Below are 20931 nucleotides of genomic sequence, written 5' to 3' on the forward strand. Positions count from 1 at the left end.
GTTATGTGATCCTGACAGTAATCGTAATATAATCAGAGCCTTCTGAGGACACAGACGCCGTTACCCACAGTGACTTACAATCGTAAACAAAAATACATTTCAAGAATCACAGTTCAAGTATTCATACATATAAGAGCAAGATAAAACACAATGACTTCAGTTCTAAAAAGTACAAGTATATGACAAAATACGATTCAGTAATCAGAGCAGATAACAGTGTCAGTGATAGTTACATCAGGATATGATTAAATGCAAAATACTACAGATTGAATAACACTTGTGGCAGATTACAGTAAAGTAAATGCAGTAAAATAGGGAGCAGATAAGAGCAAGTAAAGCACATTGAGGAAGAGTGATAAAGTGTCCACAGGGAAAATAGGAGTTCTGCAGGTGCTGTCTGAAGAGGGGAGTCTTGAGGTATAGAAGTACCAGATCTTTTGGATCAAAATACGGTTCCTGACAGGCTTGTGGACTGAGGCAGTACTGAAACTTTCAGTTCATTATTATGAAAACAATAAATAAAAAATGGGTGTATACTACAGCCGGTAGAGGGTGTCAAGTGTTTTAAAAAAAATACTATTTGCAAAATATTATTTACTAATTTCTATTTAAAATACATGTCTGGCAACCTATTTTCTATTTGTATTTTAAATAAATATGGAGACCAATGTTTTGTATTTAAAGAGTTTCCGAGACTATTTTGCCCATCCTTGGCATTCAGCTGTTAACTGTAAGGTTGGTTTCCAGCCAGATTCTCTTTCCGGGCAGCCTTCTCAATAGAGTCCAAGCTTCCGATTTCATTTGCAGTCATGAAGGGTGCGGTGGCCAAGTGGTAAGGCGTCGGTCTCGTAAACCGAAGATCACGGGTTCAATCCCCGTCCGTACCTTGTTGCTGTCTTTAAAACACTATTTGTTACTTGTTTGTACCTTTGCAGCTGAAATGAAAAATTCTATAATGCAAATTGTATTTTAATTTAAATAAAAATGGGGGTATTCGGATTTGAACCGGGGATCTCTTAATCAGCAGTCAAATGCTCTACCGCTGAGCTATACCCCGACTCCAACAACACCATTTCCTATCAAGCACAGCCAACGGTGCCGAGCTGTCAGTTTCAGGAATGCAATCTATCAAGGCGCATGATTTTTTTTACCTTGTATGTCATTTGTAAAGAAACTAATTTGATTAAAAACCTAACGTATTAGAGGTTAATTGTCTATTTGAATGTGTCCAGTAATGGGCACATTTCCTTGATTGCGAAACTTTCTTACATCAAATGTGACAAAAAGCGTAGATACCTCTTATGCACAATGAAATATAAGTCATCAAACTAAGATGAAATTCTTCTTCTTCCACTTTTTAAGGGTGTGCAGCAAGTATTCAAACAGAAAAGCTAAATAACTGAACATCTACCAATCCTGTGATTCCACATGTTGGTCAACGTCAAAACAAACCAGGGAATGCAAGCAGTTTAATATCCACACCATTTATATTAAACAAACTAGAATCTTTGGTTCTGTCGTTCAGTATTTTCTTAAAGTACCTTGCTCAAGGGTACAGCAGCAGTGTCCCCCACCTGGGATTGAACCCACGACCCTCCGGTCAAGAATCCAGAGCCCCAACCACTACTCCACACTGGAACTTGGCATTTAGAAATTATGATCTGTAGCCTAATGTACATGAAAGACACCGTAAAGCACGCTTTTTACAGGCTCTGTCAGTGTCATTTGTGACTTACAAAATGAAGTTACATTTCATAATGTCTCTGCTATCTGTTTATATATCAACCACACATGTGATTACCCAACAAAAAAGCCAGCCATGCATACGCATTATCATACTTGAAATATAACATTGTTGTACAATCGAAAACACGATCAAGTTGCTTTAGAAAGGGAGGCATATCTGACCTGATGTACTCGGCTGGAAAATTAGCGTTGAAACAAGTAAGATATTTGATATTTCATTTATTAGCCAGTTTCCCGGTGGCGCAACAAGTTAGTAAATCATGTAATTAGAAATGCTTGTGAAGCGCAGGATCAAATCCCTGCTCCTGTGAGAAAGTGTGCGTGTATGAACTTGTTTTAGATTTTAAATAATAATTACATTTTCCAAAATTCAAAACTAAAAGAATCATATTTTATGATATTTTTTAAATAAACTAATTGAAAAAAGAGAGAAATAATAAACGCTTCCTTCCAGGAGTAATCTAGGCTGTATTTCAAGGAAGCATTGTATTGATTCTGGTTCAGTCAGATCACATGATGCGTTGCTTCATGCGGAACACTGTTTGCTTCAGAAGGTTCGAGGCGGGTTACGTCATTTGTTTGCTTCACATGAAGCAGTGGTCATTTGAATCTCCTGAAGCAGTGAATCACTGAATCATGTGACTGATCTGAAGCCTCAATGAGCTCCTGTGAGCGATTTGAAGTCTCAATGAAGCAATGAACCTCGTGAATGATTAGAAGCTCCGCGCTAACGTAGTTGAATCAGTTGAAGCCCCTCTCCAAAACGCATAGGCATTCTAGTATTAGGCAAAGCATTAATGGGTCATTAGTTCAGTGTCTCATCGGTGTCTCTCGGATGGCTAGATTATTACAGATTATTTTTAAGCATACAACATACTTGAAGCGTAACCCCAAGTCAATTAAAACCTATTGAACATTTTTTTTTTAAAAAGTGTTTTTAAAGAGCATAATATATAGAAACATAACATCATAATAATGTTTATTTTATTACATTTCAGTAAAACATACTTGAATGCAAAGATTTCTACAAATACATCCATATATATTTTTATAAAAAAAAAAAAAAAAAAAAAAAAAAGCATATTACATATACGAACCCGGACCGCTAGATTGAGGTTGATTACTTCATCTCACTAAACTCATAGAGCCGTCACGGATCCCACAGTCATAATACAAACATCAACAAGATATGGTGCTTTAGGTGTAGTGGTGTGTTTTCAACAGTATAGCAATTTAATATTTATAAATTATATTTATTTTGGTGATGTATCAGAATGAAATAATATTGAATTCAAGACTTATTTGACAAAGGTTTGAAAAGACATTTTATTAACAATTATTTCTGGAAAACATCTCAAATAATCATTACATTTATTTTTATAATAATTAACAATAATTAAACTCCCCCAATTTCACATAATAGTAGCCAGCATATGTTTATATATATATATATATATATATATATATATATATATATATATATATATATATATATGTATATATATATATATAGTTTTTTAATTTAACAAAGATGAATTGAAATTCATTTAAACTGTAATTTGACAAACAGTATATTCTTCCTTCCAATTCTAACCTACGTCAACGAAGCATTACTGATTCGAATTAAAGCGTTGTATTGGTGGTTTGTGTCTCCTTTTGTAAATATACCATCAAAACGTTTCGATAGTGAAGCTACGACACCGTCAGCAAGATTTTACTCCGTGAGCGTGCGTGACTGAACACCCCGAGCGTCTGCAGCTTCAGAGGATCCGTAGAACTGCAGGCGTTTGTGTCAAGTGATGTATTGCTTCATGCGAACCAATTGAACCTTTGATTCACAACACTGTTTGCTTCTAATGGTTCGAGACGGGTCGAAGCGGGTGAGGCTTTGTACCCATCACTAGGAATAGTCTGTCCCTGTTTAGAGAGGGACAACTTAACTAGACCCAAAAAATGCATTTGTTTTGTTTCAAATAAAGCCACGCCCTGGTGTGTTTCCTTCTAGGTTCTGCTTTCCTTGGATTTATTATTGCCTCCTACACACCACAAGGACATTATCCTGAAAGACAGCAGCAAAATTCATTACTGTGTGTATATATATATATATATATATATATATATATATATATATATATATATATATATATATATATATATATATATGTTGGAGAACAAATATCAAGGGTGTGATTGGACCTGGGTAATGAGAATGAATGAAAGAGAACATTGTTACAGCAGAAATGCATCAATGGATTATGGAAATGAAAAGTGGTGCTGTAGTAGATGCTGGGAAACATCTCTCTCTCTTGCTTATTTTGGGGTCCATGAGAACATTCCTTTGGTAAAGTTTGTGAACAAAGGCATAATCCATGGTCTAGGTGGCTTGTGACTGATTGCTTCAATATTTGTTCTGAGTACTGAGTTAGGGAACACAAGGTACAGTAGTACAGGTCTAGTATTACGTCTTAGGAGAACTAGCTAACATGGTAAATACTTTGTAGCGAGCCTCCTATACTTTATAGGAGGCTGTGTGGTCCAGTGGTTAAAGAAAAGGGCTTGTAACCAGGAGGTCCCTGGTTCAAATCCCACCTCAGCCACTGACTCATTGTGTGACCCTGAGCAAGTCACTTAACCTCCTTGTGCTCTGTCTTTCGGGTGAGACGTAATTGTAAGTGACTCTGCAGCTGATGCATAGTTCACACACCCTAGTTTCTGTAAGTCGCCTTAGATAAAGGCATCTGCTAAATAAACAAATAATAATCATAAGCGAGGGTACAAAGGGAATTGTTCAAAATGCTGTATATACAATACATGTTATACAGTGACACTCGGTGGTGGTTCTTGGAACTGCAATGAAATAATTCAGGAAAAGCATTGCCAATTTTAGTTTAATTTTTCAATGGGTGATGTTCTAATTTACATATTATATTTGTTTGTGTTGAGACAAAGGGAGGATTTGCACTTTGTATGTTTCAATAGAGATCTTGCGAATTAATAATCATACTTATTATGATGAAACAGATCGTTGAAATAAAAGAAGCAAACATTTCTTCTCTCACACAGACTGCATCATGTAGGCAGACATCACCAGGTGAAGAGGAAACCTCAAGGTTGAAATTAAATCAGATGTTATCAAAAGAATTAATACTGCACTTGATTTTCTTCTAGGTGCTGAAATGAGGTGATTCTGATTTTGATGAAGATTCAAATGTTGGGACGGGTGAAGACAACAATGAAGCATTCAGCTGATGATCACATACCGAATCTCTTTCACTCCAAGAACAGGACTGAACATTGAAACTGTTGTTCTGTTAAAGAACAAATGGACTATGAGATCGCCTTTCATGGACATTAGTTTTTTAAATAATGGGATATTTAAATGATTTACTGTATTATTGAATATGTCTGGAGTGAATGAAGGGAAATGTATGTTAATGTTATTTGTAACAATGGGTTAGCAATAGAAATATTGTGTAAAATGATTGTGTTTGTGGGTATTGTAAAGCATATCACAAGATGTAATGGGGTTTGCATAATTAAGGAGAAAAGGGGTAATTGTTTACTAATGTTGCAGATAGATAGTTAAGCATTGATAAACTATTTTAGTACTTATTCAATGTTGAGTGATCATTTTTGAAGTTAGTTTAAATCAATCTGATGTGAACATAATGTTGATATGGTCTGAAATATGGATTCTGGAAGAAGTGATTTTTACATACACAAATGTTAAAATACTGTTTTACTACAAATGCGAAAAATTGTAAGAAATCAAATCTGTAATAACTTTAGAATGTCTATTTTTGTGTTACACCTGTTAAACATCTGTACATGGAAAATGTGTTTTTTCCCCTCTATGCTAAAGAGAATGATGATTCATGCTGCTGACACCTATGATTCCAATAAGCTTCAAGTGAATCCCTTTCCTGAAATTACAGATAGATTGAAACAACTACTGGGAGAGGAAGAAAGGATAAAGGTACATTGAGCAGAAATACAGGTTCCAGTGGACGCTCATCAAGACAAAACTGATGAATTCATACATGAAAGAAATTTGGAATTTCTGTACAAGAATACATACTGGGATTGTCTGTTTAAGGGAGCAGTAACCTGGAGTTGAACTATTTTTGTAATCATACTGATGATGTTTATATATCTTCCTAGAATGATTCACTAGTATTATGGTGAAATAATTCGAATTCGCACAAAGAAACTTAAGGAGTTGTTGATTATAGGAATTATTGATTTAATAACCCTATCGATGGCAGGTATTCAAAGACGGGTAAGATCTAGGATGCATCTAGACAACCTAAAACAGAAGCTTGTCGCTGGGATTAAATTAAATCTTAAATCAATTCCTTATAAATCACTACTTTTGATAAAGTTTGTATTATTTTGCATCACTGTTATGTAATTGAATTTGAACTATTGTGTCCTGTGTATGATGGTGAGATACTCTCATATATTATATTTAGAGCATCTAAGGGATGATTGTAAGGACATTTGATAGTCCATATTAATACATTGTGTGTATGGAACTTTCAATGGAGAGATATTGAGCACAGAGTGCAGGTGGGGTATTTTGGAATGCAGTCTCTCTCAATAGATTGCAGGGACAGCAAATATGACCATTTATGGGCATTTGTGGAAAGGGTCTCTGTTGTGCTCTGTTTTGGTTGCACGGGGGGATGGGAGAATCTCAGAGATAAGAGATGCAGGGGAATGTTTGTGAGGCTTCGGGACTGGCCATGTACACAGGTTTAGGTGGGGAGGGTCTCAAATGATGTCATTACAGGGGAGTGTTCTATGTTATTAAAAAGTGATTGCAGCCATTGTCTGGGGCACAGATTCCATCCGCTGTGACCCAGAGCATGTGTCTCTGCTTTCTTCAAATAGTTATATTCTTGTATTGCACCAATAAACATATTTTGGACTTTCACTGATATTGTTTTTCAGTTTTCATCAGTTTTTCCTTACACAGCCTATGTCAAAACCAGACCTTGTTTAAAAGTCCAACAGCTGTTTCGACGGAAAGAGCAAAATATTTTTTATTAATTTTATTGAAATGTGTTTAGCTATTTTTCGGTATTTCTTAACAACAGAGATTAAAACATTGTTTGATGATTTGAACTCTGTATCCATTATTATGTTGACATTTCTACCAACAGAAATACTGTTAGCATCGCGATTTAATCCAGCTCTGTTATTATTAAGGCAGAGTAATAGTAATAGATCAGGTAAGAAATTACTGCACAGTCACGTGATCTTGTTTAGCCAATCACAGTACCTAATTTATCCAAGCCATTTTATTAACTCAGACAATTTCAATTAATTTGTTATTTTATTATTTTTTGATTACTTCACAACCCATAACCACAGAACACCACTTTATTATCTTAATTAAGAGTATTCAAGTTCAACAAAGAGCAAGTACAATATATATAGTAACTGTCTTCAGTGCTACATTAAGAGGAAATCCTGTTTAAAAGCAAGTACACTATTTTTACAGTTACTGTATTCAGTGCTAACAAAATCAGATTATTATTTATTAGTAGACACCCTGATCCAGGGCGACTTACAATTGTTACAAGATATCACATTATTTTTACATACAATTACCCATTTATACAGTTGGGTTTACTGGAGCAATCTAGGTAAAGTACCTTGCTCAAGGGTACAGCAGCAGTGTCCCCCACCTGGGATTGAACCCACGACCCTCCGGTCAAGAGTCCAGAGCACTAACCACTACTCCACACTGCAAAACATTGACCTTACATATTGTATTGTATATATAAGATAAATGTTTTTCAATCTGATTTTGTTTCCATCATTCTTTTGTACATCTGGAATCAATAGCAGGTTAATACGTTTCTAACTGAATACATTATTTTCAATGCTTATTAAAGTGTTTTTAAACACTTAAGGGAGCCAAAATATGTTATGCCAAAATAGATTTTCATATTCCTAGAGGAATCCTTTTGTAATGTTGTAAATTAATTTAAATATCGTATCATTGATATCGGAATTTCAAAAACCGTAGGAAAAAAATAATAATTTAAGACTCAAATACTGTGAATTTGATATTGTGGTAACGCTACTTCTAACAACTTCTTCCTCCCCCTCCCCCTGTCTCCCTCCCTCTTCAATTTCATGAAACTCCCCATCCCCTCCCCTCCTCCTCCACCACCTCCTCCCATAAACCCCCACTGCTACGGCGACCCCCACACCAGCCAACACCCCCAGGGCCACACCCACATAAGCGCCCGGTGACAAGCTCTCTTTTCAGGGGTTGAAAAGTTGGCTCATCTGGTGGAAATCCTCAGGCTGTGCGATCTTCCACAGATTGGTTTTGGAATCTTTGACCCAGGACAGATTGCCCTCGCTCATGATCATGATCGTGTTAGTCATGGCGTTGCTGACCAATGGTTTACGAATAAACGGCGGCAAGCGTATATCGGGCAGCTGCCCTTCGGTGAACTCGCTGGAACGCACGCAGTACATAATCTGGCATCCATCGCTCATTCCTGCTAGGTGTTGGCTAAAACCTTTAGGGCATTTTTGGGCTGAAACCTCTCCATTCTCCTTATCCTCCCCCCCCCTCTCCACACTTAAGGGATTCCCAGTGTGGCAGCTAAAAAACCCCCCGAACGGGACTGAATTCCCTGCCTGCATTTCATAATCATTACTCACGCACACTTTCATCCCATCAAACAGCTTCAACTCTACGAAGCCAGCCGGGCATGACTGTGATTTGGTGAGAGGGTTTGGACTAGCAGAGGTGTACAGGCCTCCGAAAAGGTACCCCGAAAGAGATGGCACTTGTTTTTGGGTCGCTACACACCAATAGGCATTGAAACGGGCTTTCCTGACCCTATAGATGTCACCACAGACTTGATTACAACTTTTAAAGAACAAAAATGTTGTTTTGCATTCCTCGTGGCATTCGTAAGTACTGTAGCCTTGTTCCTTGTTATCTGTTTGGAGTTTGACTGCGCTGTATTGTTCAGGACAGGAATAGGCACCTGTTAGTGGGTTTTTCTGTTCCAGTTCGTGGCATAGATCCTGAGAATCCGTCGTTAGTGCCATACAGTCCTGAAACACGCCTCCGAACGAGAAATTCGTTACTGTGGCCTGGCAAGAGCCGTCGTCTACATTTGCATGGAAATTGAAATTCGGCGACTCTACCTTGACGCAGCCAGGGACGGTGTTGACTTGGTAATAGGTCTTGATGGCTTGGGTCACGGCCAGCACCAGTTTGTGGATTGTAGGCTCTGATAAGCCCAGTAGAGACTGCTGGTTAAACACAGCCGGCAAAGGCAGACCAGTGCGGTCAATCGCCACCAGATTATTGGCGATGCTTTCTTGCCATTTCTGCAAGGTAATACCAGGATAGAACAGGGCTCCTCCGTGGCTTTCAGTGACCGAATAGGTGATGTTTCCAACGTACTGCCGGCTAGCGGAGTCCTGAGTCGAGCTGGAGGCCCCACTTTGGTTGCCGAATCCCACGTTGACGACATCGAAGAAACGCAATCCAGCAGAGACGCTGATGGACCTGGAAGAAGAAGAGTCCTGGCTGCCCGAGAGGACGGTGGATTTGAGGAAGTCCTCCTGGACCAGGCTGGCTCCAGCGTGCACCGTGGTGAGGACGTGGGTCCCGTAGTTCAGCACCAGGGACTCGGAGAGGAAGCCGGCCAGTCGGGTCTGGTTGTTCTCCAGGGCCTCGGCGATCTTGTAGGCCTGATCTTGGAACCGCGGGTCAAGGGAGAAGCCTGGAGTGGACTGGACTGAGTAGAGGAGATTACGAACCTGGAGAGATGGGGAGGGGGAAGGAGAGTGGAGGGGGAGAGGGTGAAAGAGGAGGGGGGAGGGAGAGAGAGAGAACATTATCAAGTTTAACTAAGAGTAAGTACAATACAAAGTAACTGTCTTGCTAAGTTAAGAGTAAATCAAGTTTAACTAAGAGCAAGTACAATATATATATATATATATATATATATATATATATATATATATATATATATATATATATATATATATATATATATACAGTAACTGCACTGTAAAACCAAAGAGCATGTGATGTGTTTATAAGATAAATGGTGTGTGTTTATTGATGCAGGGAGGTTTTCTATCCCTAAGCAGCAGTGTTTATATGTGATCCTGTAAACACTGGTATTTAGTCCTTTGTAATATGAACACATTCTTAAACGCTATGTTTTTTTTCACACACTCTGAATATCACTATCCGATTTGATTATCTACATTAGCATAATATCGAATCCAAGATTAGTGATAATTAAAGTATGTGAAATCACAGATGACCTCAACAGTTGAACTTTAAGGTAAGTCTATGTAAAATGAAATGGATTAATTTAAGACCACCGGTTTTAGCGGTGAAATACACACATCGTTCGGAAACATTATTTGTAACAAAATGTTTAAATTATTAACTGTATGTTTCATCGAACTGTAGGCCAATGTTTCATCTATTTAAACAAATTAAAGATGAAACTGTGTTAAATAAAACAATGTAAACAAACTTGCCATACAAACATGGATCTGTCAAATAATATTTAGTTAAATAATAGCTAAACACTGGTTTCGATCAGCCCGATTCAGGCAGCAGCTGGTCAGGACTTCTTCAGCACTCAGACAGCGTCACTACAGTATGGTCTCTTTTGCCCCCTGCGAGCAGTGGCATCAGACAGTGTCACTACAGTACGGTCTCTTCTGCCCCCTGCGAGCACTGGCATCAGACAGCGTCACTACAGTACGGTCTCTTCTGCCCCCTGCGAGCAATGGCATCAGACAGCGTCACTACAGTACGGTCTCTTCTGCCCCCTGCGAGCAATGGCATCAGACAGCGTCACTACAGTACGGTCTCTTCTGCCCCCTGCGAGCACTGGCATCAGACAGCGTCACTACAGTATGGTCTCTTCTGCCCCCTGCGAGCACTGGCATCAGACAGCGTCACTACAGTACGGTCTCTTTTGCCCCCTGCGAGCACTGGCATCAGACAGCGTCACTACAGTACGGTCTCTTCTGCCCCCTGCGAGCACTGGCATCAGACAGCGTCACTACAGTACGGTCTCTTTTAACCCCTGCGAGCACTGGCATCTGACAGCGTCACTACAGTACGGTCTCTTCTGCCCCCTGTGAGCACTGGCATCAGACAGCGTCACTACAGTACAGTCTCTTTGGCCCCTGCGAGCACTGGCATCAGACAGCGTCACTACAGTACGGTCTCTTTTGCCCCCTGCGAGCACTGGCATCAGACAGCGTCACTACAGTACGGTCTCTTTTAACCCCTGCGAGCACTGGCATCTGACAGCGTCACTACAGTACGGTCTCTTCTGCCCCCTGTGAGCAGTGGCATCAGACAGCGTCACTACAGTACGGTCTCTTTTGCCCCCTGCGAGCAGTGGCATCAGACAGCGTCACTACAGTACGGTCTCTTTTGCTTTCAGCGCTTGTCCTAGAAGGAGCTAAGTATTGGTTTATTCTTATTACTTATTGCTAATTTGGGAACGTGTCTAATTGTTGTACCCCTCTCGCTTTCTAGTTGCTGGCGGCTGCCCCTTCCCCGGGTTTACTCAATTGACCTCCCGCTCCCTGAGCTGCGATCGCAGCCCGCATATCACCGGGCTCTGTTGATATTGCGTCCACCCGCCTCGCTCTATTTTCGGCGTGCCGGCTGGCTCTGCTCGAGTTTCTACTACAATTTATCTGGCTGACCTTGGGGTTAGCCATTCTTGTAAGCATATATATATATATATATATATATACTGTAGAATGTCCGCAGGACAAGGAGTTACCGCGCTACTGGTTTCCTTCATTCGCGCCCACTAGACAAAAAACCTCCCTTCCCTGACTTTGTTCGGGAGGTCCAATCCACATGGGGTAACCCGGCTTCAGCACCAGCTTCGGTGGCTGAAGCAAGGAGTTTATCGGCTCTGCATGACGCAGCTAGCGCCGGATTGCCAGAGTTCCCCCCGGTGGACTCAGCAATTGCCACCCTCTTAAAGGTTCCAGGCATTGGTCCAGCTAAGGACTTGCTATGCCAAAATAAGCAGTGTAGGTCGACCGAGGTCAACCTCAGGAAGGCCTACACTGCCTGTGTCCAACTCTTCCAGCCTGCTTATGATATATCAGTTGACTCTTATTCAAGAGCTCATTGATACTATCACGCTCGTGCAGAAACTGGAGCTGCAGCAAGTGTCCGAGGCACTCGCTAGGCTGGTACAGTTCACTGGGAGGGCAGAGGGCAGGTGCCTAGCGGCCCTAGTGGTTGCCAGACGACAGCTGTGGCTCTCCTGTTGAGAAATATCCTCTGTACGATACCGTACTTCTAAGATTGTTACAGAAACTGTATCAGGACATACAGTATGTCATTTCGAACCCAGATGCTGAGGCGCTGTTCCATGCATCCTGGTATGCATGTCATGACCGATCATGTCCGTCTGCCGCAGTGTCTCCCTCGCGACTGCTTTGGTACACTGTACCCATTAGTTGATGGCTATTTTCGAATTGAAAGACAACGTAAGGTTGTGGATGCAACCCCAGTTCTCTGAAAGAGAAAATAGCAATCAAGCAGCGAGGTCGCTTCGGCAAGCCTCTGCGGCCTGAAGCAAAAGAGACCGAACTGTAGTGACGCTGTCTGATACCAGTGCTCGCAGGGGGAGGAGCGCTGAGGTCAGCGCACTACAGTGGCCTGTTGGCAGCTTTTTTATACAAAGCGGATCTCCTGACGGCGATACTCATTAGTTGATGGCTATTTTGACTAGCTCTACCACCGCTACGCTCTACCACTAGCTCTACCACCGCTACGCTCCCCTGCCTCCAAAGCCCGCTCCTTCTCCACCCTTGCTCCGCAGTGGTGGAATGACCTTCCTACAGATGTCAGGACTGCCCAGTCCCTGACCACATTCCGGCGCCTCCTTAAGACTTACCTCTTCAAAGAGCACCTGTAGAACTCCTCTGTTTGTATCCTGGGACACTATCACCCTTCATGTAAATGTGCTTTATTTTGCTCTTATCAGCCCCTATTTTACTGCATTTAATCCTGTACTTCAGAATACTGTAATCTGCCAAGTTTTTAACCTGTAGTACTTTGTATTTAATCACATCCTGATGTAACTATCACTATTTAATCATATCCTGATGTAACTATCACTATTACCTGCTGTATTATTGAATTGTGGTTTGTCACACTTGTACTTTGCTTGAACAAAAGTTATTGTATTTCTTGCTCTTATTGTATTACTTGTATTGTAACGCTTGAAATGTTTTTGCTTACGATTGTAAGTCGTCCTGGATAAGGGCGTCTGCTAAGAAATAAATAATAATAATAATAATATTTTCTCTTTCAGAGAACCGGGGTTGCATCCATAACCTTACGTTTTGAGCTACATGGAAAACAACACGATATGACAAGGGAAAGGGAGAAAAGATTAGAACTGTTTTTGTGGAGAAACAGGAACGTCATCCTACTATGCTGTATGGTCCAGTGGTTAAAGAAATGGGTTTGTAACCAGCAGGTCCCTGGTTCAAATCCCACCTCAGCCACTGACTCATTGTGTGACTCTGAGCAAGTCACTTAACCTCCTTGTGCTCCGTCTTTCGGGTGAGACGTAGTTGTAAGTGACTCTGCAGCTGATGCATAGTTCACACACCCTAGTCTCTGTAAGTCGCCTTAGATAAAGGCGTCTGCTAAATAAACAAATAATAATAATAATATTAGCCTTCGTGGCTTACACAATGCTATTGATACAAAGATGATCTCGATGTGGATTTTATTTTATTTTATTTAATCTTTCAAGTTTAGAGAGATGTTATGTATTATTTATTCTCAAAGATGGAGATGGAAATGATTAAAAAAACATGTCAAATATCCAAAGAATAGTGTTGTGACTCTAGGGCAGCTTTCCTTTTGCTGTAGATGGATGAATTGTTTTTTTAATGTGGAGTGCTTTTTACTACTCCATTGTGGAATATGTTTGCAAATGGCCTTATTTTCAAAAGTCAGTAAAAAGTTTAGTCCTAATTAAGGAAAGGACACTTGAAAGTCACAGTCAAAGCTTGTAAAACCAATCAGTAACTTAAGTGAAACTACAATTACAATTTTGAGGGCATTTCATATAGATGTACTCTAAAATATAGCTCAATTTTAAAAGTTTTTACTCAGACATTGTCTTACTCATGTTTGTAGAACATCCCCGACGATGAGGTTGAAAAGCATACAGCAGCAACAACAATAGGAACAGCACCACACAGTCTGATTCTCTGAAGAAGGGAGACTGAAGGAGGCAGTGGTATTATTATTATTATTATTATTATTATTATTATTATTATTATTATTATTATTATTATTATTTATTTCTTAGCAGACGCCCTTATCCAGGGCGACTTACAATCGTAAGCAAATACATTTCAAGTGTTACAATACAAGTAATACAATAAGAGCAAGAAAGAGCAAGGTAGTGGGGGACAGCGTTACCCTGTCCTGTCAGGCTGAGACCATACTAGATATTTTTTTGCGGTGGATGGCCTTGAAAACTAATAGATTGATTACAGTGATTCAGTCAAGATTGGACGGGGCCAGCACCTGAATACCCTATACTACAGGGCAGCAGTGTGGAGTAGTGGTTAGGGCTCTGGACTCTTGACCGGAGGGTCATGGGTTCAATCCCCGGTGGGCACACTGCTGCTGTACCCTTGAGCAAGGTACTTTACCTAGATTGCTCCAGTAAAAAAAACCCAACTGTATAAATGGGTAATTGTATGTAAAAATAATGTGATATCTTGTAAGTCGCCCTGGATAAGGGCGTCTGCTAAGAAATAGATTATTATTATATTATTATTAATACCTAAATCAAACCCCTGTATGTATTTGTAAAGTAGTTAAGATTATTATTTTTTTTTACATATAATGTATCTTTCTATCGGGGCCCATAGTAATGCTATGGCTGGTGGTATGTACGCCTCTGAGTTTTGCATTGAACTCTGACGTGTTTCCAGCATTCCAGGGGAAGTGCAGGGTTCATTTAAATAGACACAAAAATAGAAAAAGTGGGCGTGGTGTGCCCCCAGTAAACAAGCTTGCGCTTTCAACCCAGACAAGAAGCGCTCATTTAAAATAGCAGTGCAGCAGCATTGACACAGGTGGAGCGTATTATTTAGACTCGAGGTAACTTGCGTTCAAATACAAATCCAACCCTAAGTGTTACGAGAATAAACACAAAGACGTGTTTATTATCTGTTGCCTGTAGGTGTTTATTTTGATGTTTAGAGCTTAAACATTTTGATTGACAGTGTGTCTTCAGTGCTAGATTAAGAGTAAATCAAGTTTAACTAAGAGCAAGTACAATATATAAACAGTAACTGTCTTCAGTGCTACAAAATACTACACTGCAGATATCCAGTTCCAGTTCTGAGCAAGATCAGAAAGACTAGTGCTAGAAGTAACTTGAACAATATTTAACGTTAAAATAAATAATAAAAATAACACATTCGCTTACCTGCACTCGTGTCGTCACTGTCCCGTCCCGAACTTGATGTGTTTTCACTCTCTTACTTTCACTCGAATATTTGCCGTTGATGGAAAATGAAAACGTCCCTGGCAAGCCGATTGAAAACGACGCTTCCGAATTGATGGAACTCGCCACGACGCTCCGGTACTGCAGCCAGCTGTCTATCAGTTCCGAACTCTGATCCACACGGCTGTGTTTCTGAGGTATCGTGAACACCTCGTCCGGTATGAGATAAGACCCGTCTTCGGTAGTCCGACACTGTGAATAGTTAAAGTTCATCACCCGACCCAAGTCTACGTTACGAAGATTGTCCCACCCGCCGCCAGGTAACACTTCCAAAGCCGGTATTTTTAAAACTCGCCGGCATTCCAGTAGAAAGCGGTTAGGGTTCGATGATCTCAAGAAGCTGTTGGGAAAAAAGCCGTCTGCCTGCTCGGATGCTGTGGAGCCCTCCGCCGGGCGGTGTAAGAACAGCGAGACGCTGAGTATAAACGGTAGAGAGAGAGGACCCATGATGAGAGATAATGGGTCTGGACGCGGTTCTGCTATCTCAACATATATATATGTACGGTATGCGTGTTTCTCTATACAACATAGATGTCACGTGTATAGGGGAGATCCACTTAAAGTCGTTGAATAAATAACCAAGGCAATGTTTCAAAAATACAAAACCAGAAATACGACATATTTAACAAGAGTAGCTTTCATAACACAGCCATGTAACCAAGAGAAACACACCCAACATCAATGTGCCAAATGTGAAGGTACAATGGTATTGTGCAATATAGATACCAAAAACATCCGCCCATCTTTTAAGTTTCGTTAGGAGAAATAGAACCAAACTTACTGGTGCTCAAGGGTACAAAATAGTAATACAAATTCTCCCTGAAGACTGGCCATAGGAACATAACTCTAGTGATTGGTAACATGTTCAGTAACTGCATTAGCATTCCCACAATCTTTGCAGTCAAACTCATTATTTCACCAATGTTCGAAATAAAAACTAATAAACTCAGAATACAGTAGAGCTAATTAATTAGTTAGGGCCCTTCTTCGTATTACTGGAACTAATGTTAAACAAACCACATTTCTCCAAATGCTATCAGCAATATTGATACAATAGAGTGAAATGTAATGGAAAATGTTATCTTACATGTAGAGTACACATATTTCACGTCCTATTCGTTTTCAGGTACTCCTTTCCAAACATCAAATACTCATCACTACATACCTCAACATGAATTACACATTTCTGACTACATGGACATCTATTGTTGGTTAAGGCACAATTTGACAGCAAAGATTGTGGGAATGCTAATACTGAACATGTTACCAATCACAAGGACTATGATTTCCCAGTATTAAGAACATAAGAACATAAGAAAGTTTACAAACGAGAGGAGGCCATTCGGCCCATCTTGCTCGTTTGGTTGTTAGTAGCTTATTGATCCCAGAATCTCATCAAGCAGCTTCTTGAAGGATCCCAGGGTGTCAGCTTCAACAACATTACTGGGGAGTTGGTTCCAGACCCTCACAATTCTCTGTGTAAAAAAGTGCCTCCTATTTTCTCTTTTGAATGCCCCTTTATCTAATCTCCATTTGTGACCCCTGGTCCTTGTTTCTTTTTTCAGGTTGGAAAAGTCCCCTGGGTCGGCATTGTCTATACCTTTTAGGATTTTGAATGTTTGAATCAGATCGCCGCGTAGTCTTCTTTGTTCAAGACTGAACAGATTCAATTCTTTTAGCCTGTCTGCATACGACATGCCTTTTAAACCCGGGATAATTCTGGTTGCTCTTCTTTGCACTCTTTCTAGAGCAGCAATATCCTTTTTGTAACGAGGTGACCAGAACTGAACACAATATTCTAGGTGAGGTCTTACTAATGCATTGTAAAGTTTTAACATTACTTCCCTTGATTTAAATTCAACACTTCTCACAATATTATATTATATTCATATGGTGAGAATTTGTCATGTGCTTGGTGATGTGAAGTGTGACAGGAAACACACACATACGGGGGCAGGGTTAAGGTTGCATGACTACCTTAACTTGCAATTTCCTAACTGTTTGGACATTTGCAAACAAACCTTAACGTTACTTTAACAGAGTTTTTGCCATTGAATTTCCATTGTTTTGCAAAAGGCATCTTGGAAAATAAAAAACCACTAACACAAGAGACACACACCAGAACTACCCGCTGCGAGTAGTATTTATTAATTATGTCTTGTCATGTCTTATACTTTCCAAAATATATATATATTATTATTGACCCATATCATTAACAAAAGTGAAATAACTTGTTTTATTTTACTCATGGATGTTCAAGCATTCTGATCCACTTAAAGTCGCTGAATAAATAACCAAGGCAATTATGTTTCAAAAATACAAAACCAGAAATACGACATATTTAACAAGAGTAGCTTTCATAACACAGCCATGTAACCAAGAGAAACACACCCAACATCAATGTGCCAAATGTGAAGGTACAATGATATTGTGTAATATAGATACCAAAAACATCCGCCCATCTTTTAAGTTTCGTTAAGAGAAATAGAACTAAACATTCTTGTGTTCGGTCTTATTGTGTATTCTGTTTTCAATATGTATAGATACCAAAAATAGATACCAGTGTAGCATAGTGGTTAGGGCTCTGGACTCTTGACCGGAGGGTTGTGGGTTCAATCCCCAGGTGGGGGACACTGCTGCTGTACCCTTGAGCAAGGTACTTTACCTAGATTGCTCCAGTAAAAACCCAACTGTGTAAATGGGTAATTGTATTAAAATAATGTGATATCTGTATAATGTGAAATAATGTATAATGTGATATCTTGTAACAATTGTAAGTCGCCCTGGATAAGGGCGTCTGCTAAGAAATAAATAATAATAATAAGTTAGAAAAACGTAACAGCCGTTTTAAAGGGGTGATATCAAACACAATGGCGGGGTTTACCTGCACGTTGGAGTCATGCCAAATATCGTGCTTTAAGTGTTAAATTTAAGGTGGTACTGCTGAATTACAATAGCTGAGTCCTTACCAATTTTGACCTGATTGGCTTGCTGTCCATTGTCAGGAACGTGTTGCTATCCACGTTCTACGATTGTATGGCAAAGTCCACAAATAACAGCAATATAGAGCGACCTTCACGGCGCGCCAGCGTAGAGCGACATTTAAAAATCACTCTTTTATTTCCACAGTCGCTCTATTGCTGGTATACGAGGAATTCGCATGACAACTGTAGAACGTGGATAGCAACACGGTCCTGACGATGGACAGCAAGCCCATCAGGTCAAAACTGGTAAGGACTTGTCTATGTAACATAGCTATTGTAATTCAGCAAAACCATCTTAAATTTAGCACTTAAAGCACGACATTTAGCAGGACTCCAACTTGCATGTAAAAAGGGCCATATAGATGTCACTTGTATAGGGGATATCCACAAAAAGTCATTAAATAAATAACCAAGGCAATTCATTCCACTTAACTCGTGGTTACTTTTACCAGAGCAAAAAAAAACAAATCTACACATTGCATCTAAAAAAATAATAAAGCAAGGAATTGCAAATGTTTTCTTGACAAAGTGGGGCATAACTGGTAAAGACATACTTGTTAAAAGTACTTGTTTGTTTTCACCCTCACTTTACCTGTAATGCCTAGGCACTTCCAAGGCAGCATAAAGAGGGTTGACTGCACAAAATTCCCTTAAGTTCTGGCTCATGATTTTACCAAAAGTTATAATGTTGCTTGTTTAACAATATTGATAATTGATATTGCATGTAATTAAAAAAAAAAAAAAAAACCTTTGGTTACAGGTATCAACAAACAAAATGAAAGGCAGCTGGAGGCTGTGTCATGATGGAACAACACACTGAACACAAGTCTGTAGTCAAAGCAAAAACAGTCGGCAGAGGAATTGACATTTTGAGATTATTTCTCAAGGATCGTGGTACAAGGTGCTGCTTGGAACATAATTCACCCACTTATAGTCACATACACTGTATACAGAGATTACTTGCTCATACACTATAATGACATGCATGTACTCTATACTAAGACTTATGCACTATATAAGGGCTCTTCACACTGCAAGTTTCAGCCCAGGTCCAAGGGTTGCAAATCCACATGGCAGCGAGCCACAAAATGAATGCTGTGAGAAGCAGGGTCAAGGAAGCAATTCACTGCAAAATCATAATGGGAGTGTTGTAGTCAGATGAACAGGTACAAAAATGAATTACCATCTGAGAAAATGACAGTATATTCAGCACGTTGCTGCAGTCTCCTTGTCTGCACAACTGTAAACGAGACCATCTTCACAAAATAATTATATATTAATAAAAAGCAGATACAGTGGCTCTCAAAAGTATTCACCCCTTGGACTTTTCCACATTTTATTGTGTTACAACATGGAATCAAAATGGATTTAATTAGGAGTTTTAGCCACTGATCAACACAAAAAAGTCCATTATGTCAAAGTAAAAAATAAAATCTACAAATTGTTCTAAATTAATTACAAATATAAAACAGAAAATTTTAATTGATTGAATAAGTATTCACCCCCTTTGCTATGACACACCTAAATAAGCTCTGGTGCAACCAATTGTCTTTAGAAGTCACATAATTAGTTGAATGGAGTCCACCTGTGTGCAATTAAGGTGTTTCACATGATTTCAGGTTAAATACACCTGTCTCTGGGAGGTCCCACAGTTGGTTAGTACATTTCCTAACAAAAACTACATCATGAAGACGAAGGAACATTCAAAGCAAATCTGGAATAAGGTTCTTCAAAAAGCACCAATCAGGGGTAGGATATAACAACATTTCCAAGGCACTGAATATCCCCCAGAGCACAGTAAAGTCCATTATTAAGAAATGGAGAGAATATTGCACAACTGTGACACTGTCTAGAACAGGCCATCCTCAAAAACTGAGTATCCGGGCGAGATGGGAACTAGTCAGGGAGGCCACCAAGAGGCCCATGGCAACTCTAAAGGAGTTACAGTCTTCCGTGGCTGAGCTGGGAGACACTGTGCATACGGCAACAATAGCCCGGGTGCTTCACAAAACTGGCCTTTATTGGAGAGTGGCAAAAAGAAAGCCATTGTTGAAAAAAACTCACATCAAATTTCGGCTAGTTTGCCAGAAGGCATGTGGGAGACTCTGAGACCAAGTGGAAGAATATTCTATGGTCTGATGAGACCAAAATGGAGCTTTTTGGCCTCAACGCTAAGCGCTATGTTTGGCACAAGCCTAACACCGCACATCATCCTGAGAACACCATCCCTACAGAGAAGCATGGTGGTGCCAGCATCATGCTATGGGGATGCTTCTCTGCGTCAGGGCCTGGAAAGCTTGTGAAGATAGAGGGCAAAATGGATGCAGCAAAGTACAGAGAAATCCTGGAGAAAAACCTGCTGAAGTCTGCAAGAGACCTGGGACTTGGGAGAAGATTCATCTTCCAGCAGGACAATGACCCCAAACATACAGCCAAAGCCACACTGGAGTGGCTTAAAAACAAAAAGGTCAATGTCCAGGAGTGGCCCAGTCAAAGCCCAGACCTCAATCCAATTGAGAATATGTGGAAAGAGTTGAAAATTGCTGTTCACCAAAGGTCCCCATCCAACTTGACAGAGCTTGAGCAATTTTGCAAAGAATGGACAAAAA

General features: G+C 39.9%; 1 protein-coding gene, 1 non-coding gene and 1 pseudogene across 2 annotated transcripts; 2 read left to right on the forward strand and 1 right to left on the reverse strand.

Moving 5' to 3' along the window:
• LOC131696805 (macrophage-expressed gene 1 protein-like) overlaps window positions 1–6227 on the forward strand; it is a 137364-nt pseudogene extending 131137 nt beyond the window's left edge.
• Window positions 816–887, forward strand: trnat-cgu (transfer RNA threonine (anticodon CGU)). The gene has a single exon. It is a non-coding gene; the product is annotated as a tRNA-Thr (tRNA).
• A 1701-nt stretch (window positions 6228–7928) lies between the features above and the next one.
• Window positions 7929–15924, reverse strand: LOC117404816 (macrophage-expressed gene 1 protein-like). The gene is made up of 2 exons (XM_059011835.1): window positions 15261–15924; window positions 7929–9549 (listed from the first exon to the last, which is right to left on the reverse strand). Exons 1-2 carry the CDS (start codon window positions 15783–15785, stop codon window positions 8026–8028), a joined length of 2049 nt encoding a protein of 682 aa, XP_058867818.1. The 5' UTR covers window positions 15786–15924; the 3' UTR covers window positions 7929–8025.
• Between the last annotated feature and the right edge of the window lie 5007 nt (window positions 15925–20931).

Source organism: Acipenser ruthenus, chromosome 43, assembly GCF_902713425.1.
Source record: "Acipenser ruthenus chromosome 43, fAciRut3.2 maternal haplotype, whole genome shotgun sequence".
Taxonomy (NCBI): domain Eukaryota; kingdom Metazoa; phylum Chordata; class Actinopteri; order Acipenseriformes; family Acipenseridae; genus Acipenser; species Acipenser ruthenus.

Excerpts from the sequence above, each read along its gene's own strand:
- LOC117404816 (XM_059011835.1), bottom strand. The coding sequence starts at position 15,785 with ATGGGTCCTCTCTCTCTACCGTTTATACTCAGCGTCTCGCTGTTCTTA. Across the intron at positions 9,550-15,260 it reads CAGTGACGACACGAGTGCAG|GTTCGTAATCTCCTCTACTC; the intron begins GTAAGCGAATGT and ends CCATCTCTCCAG.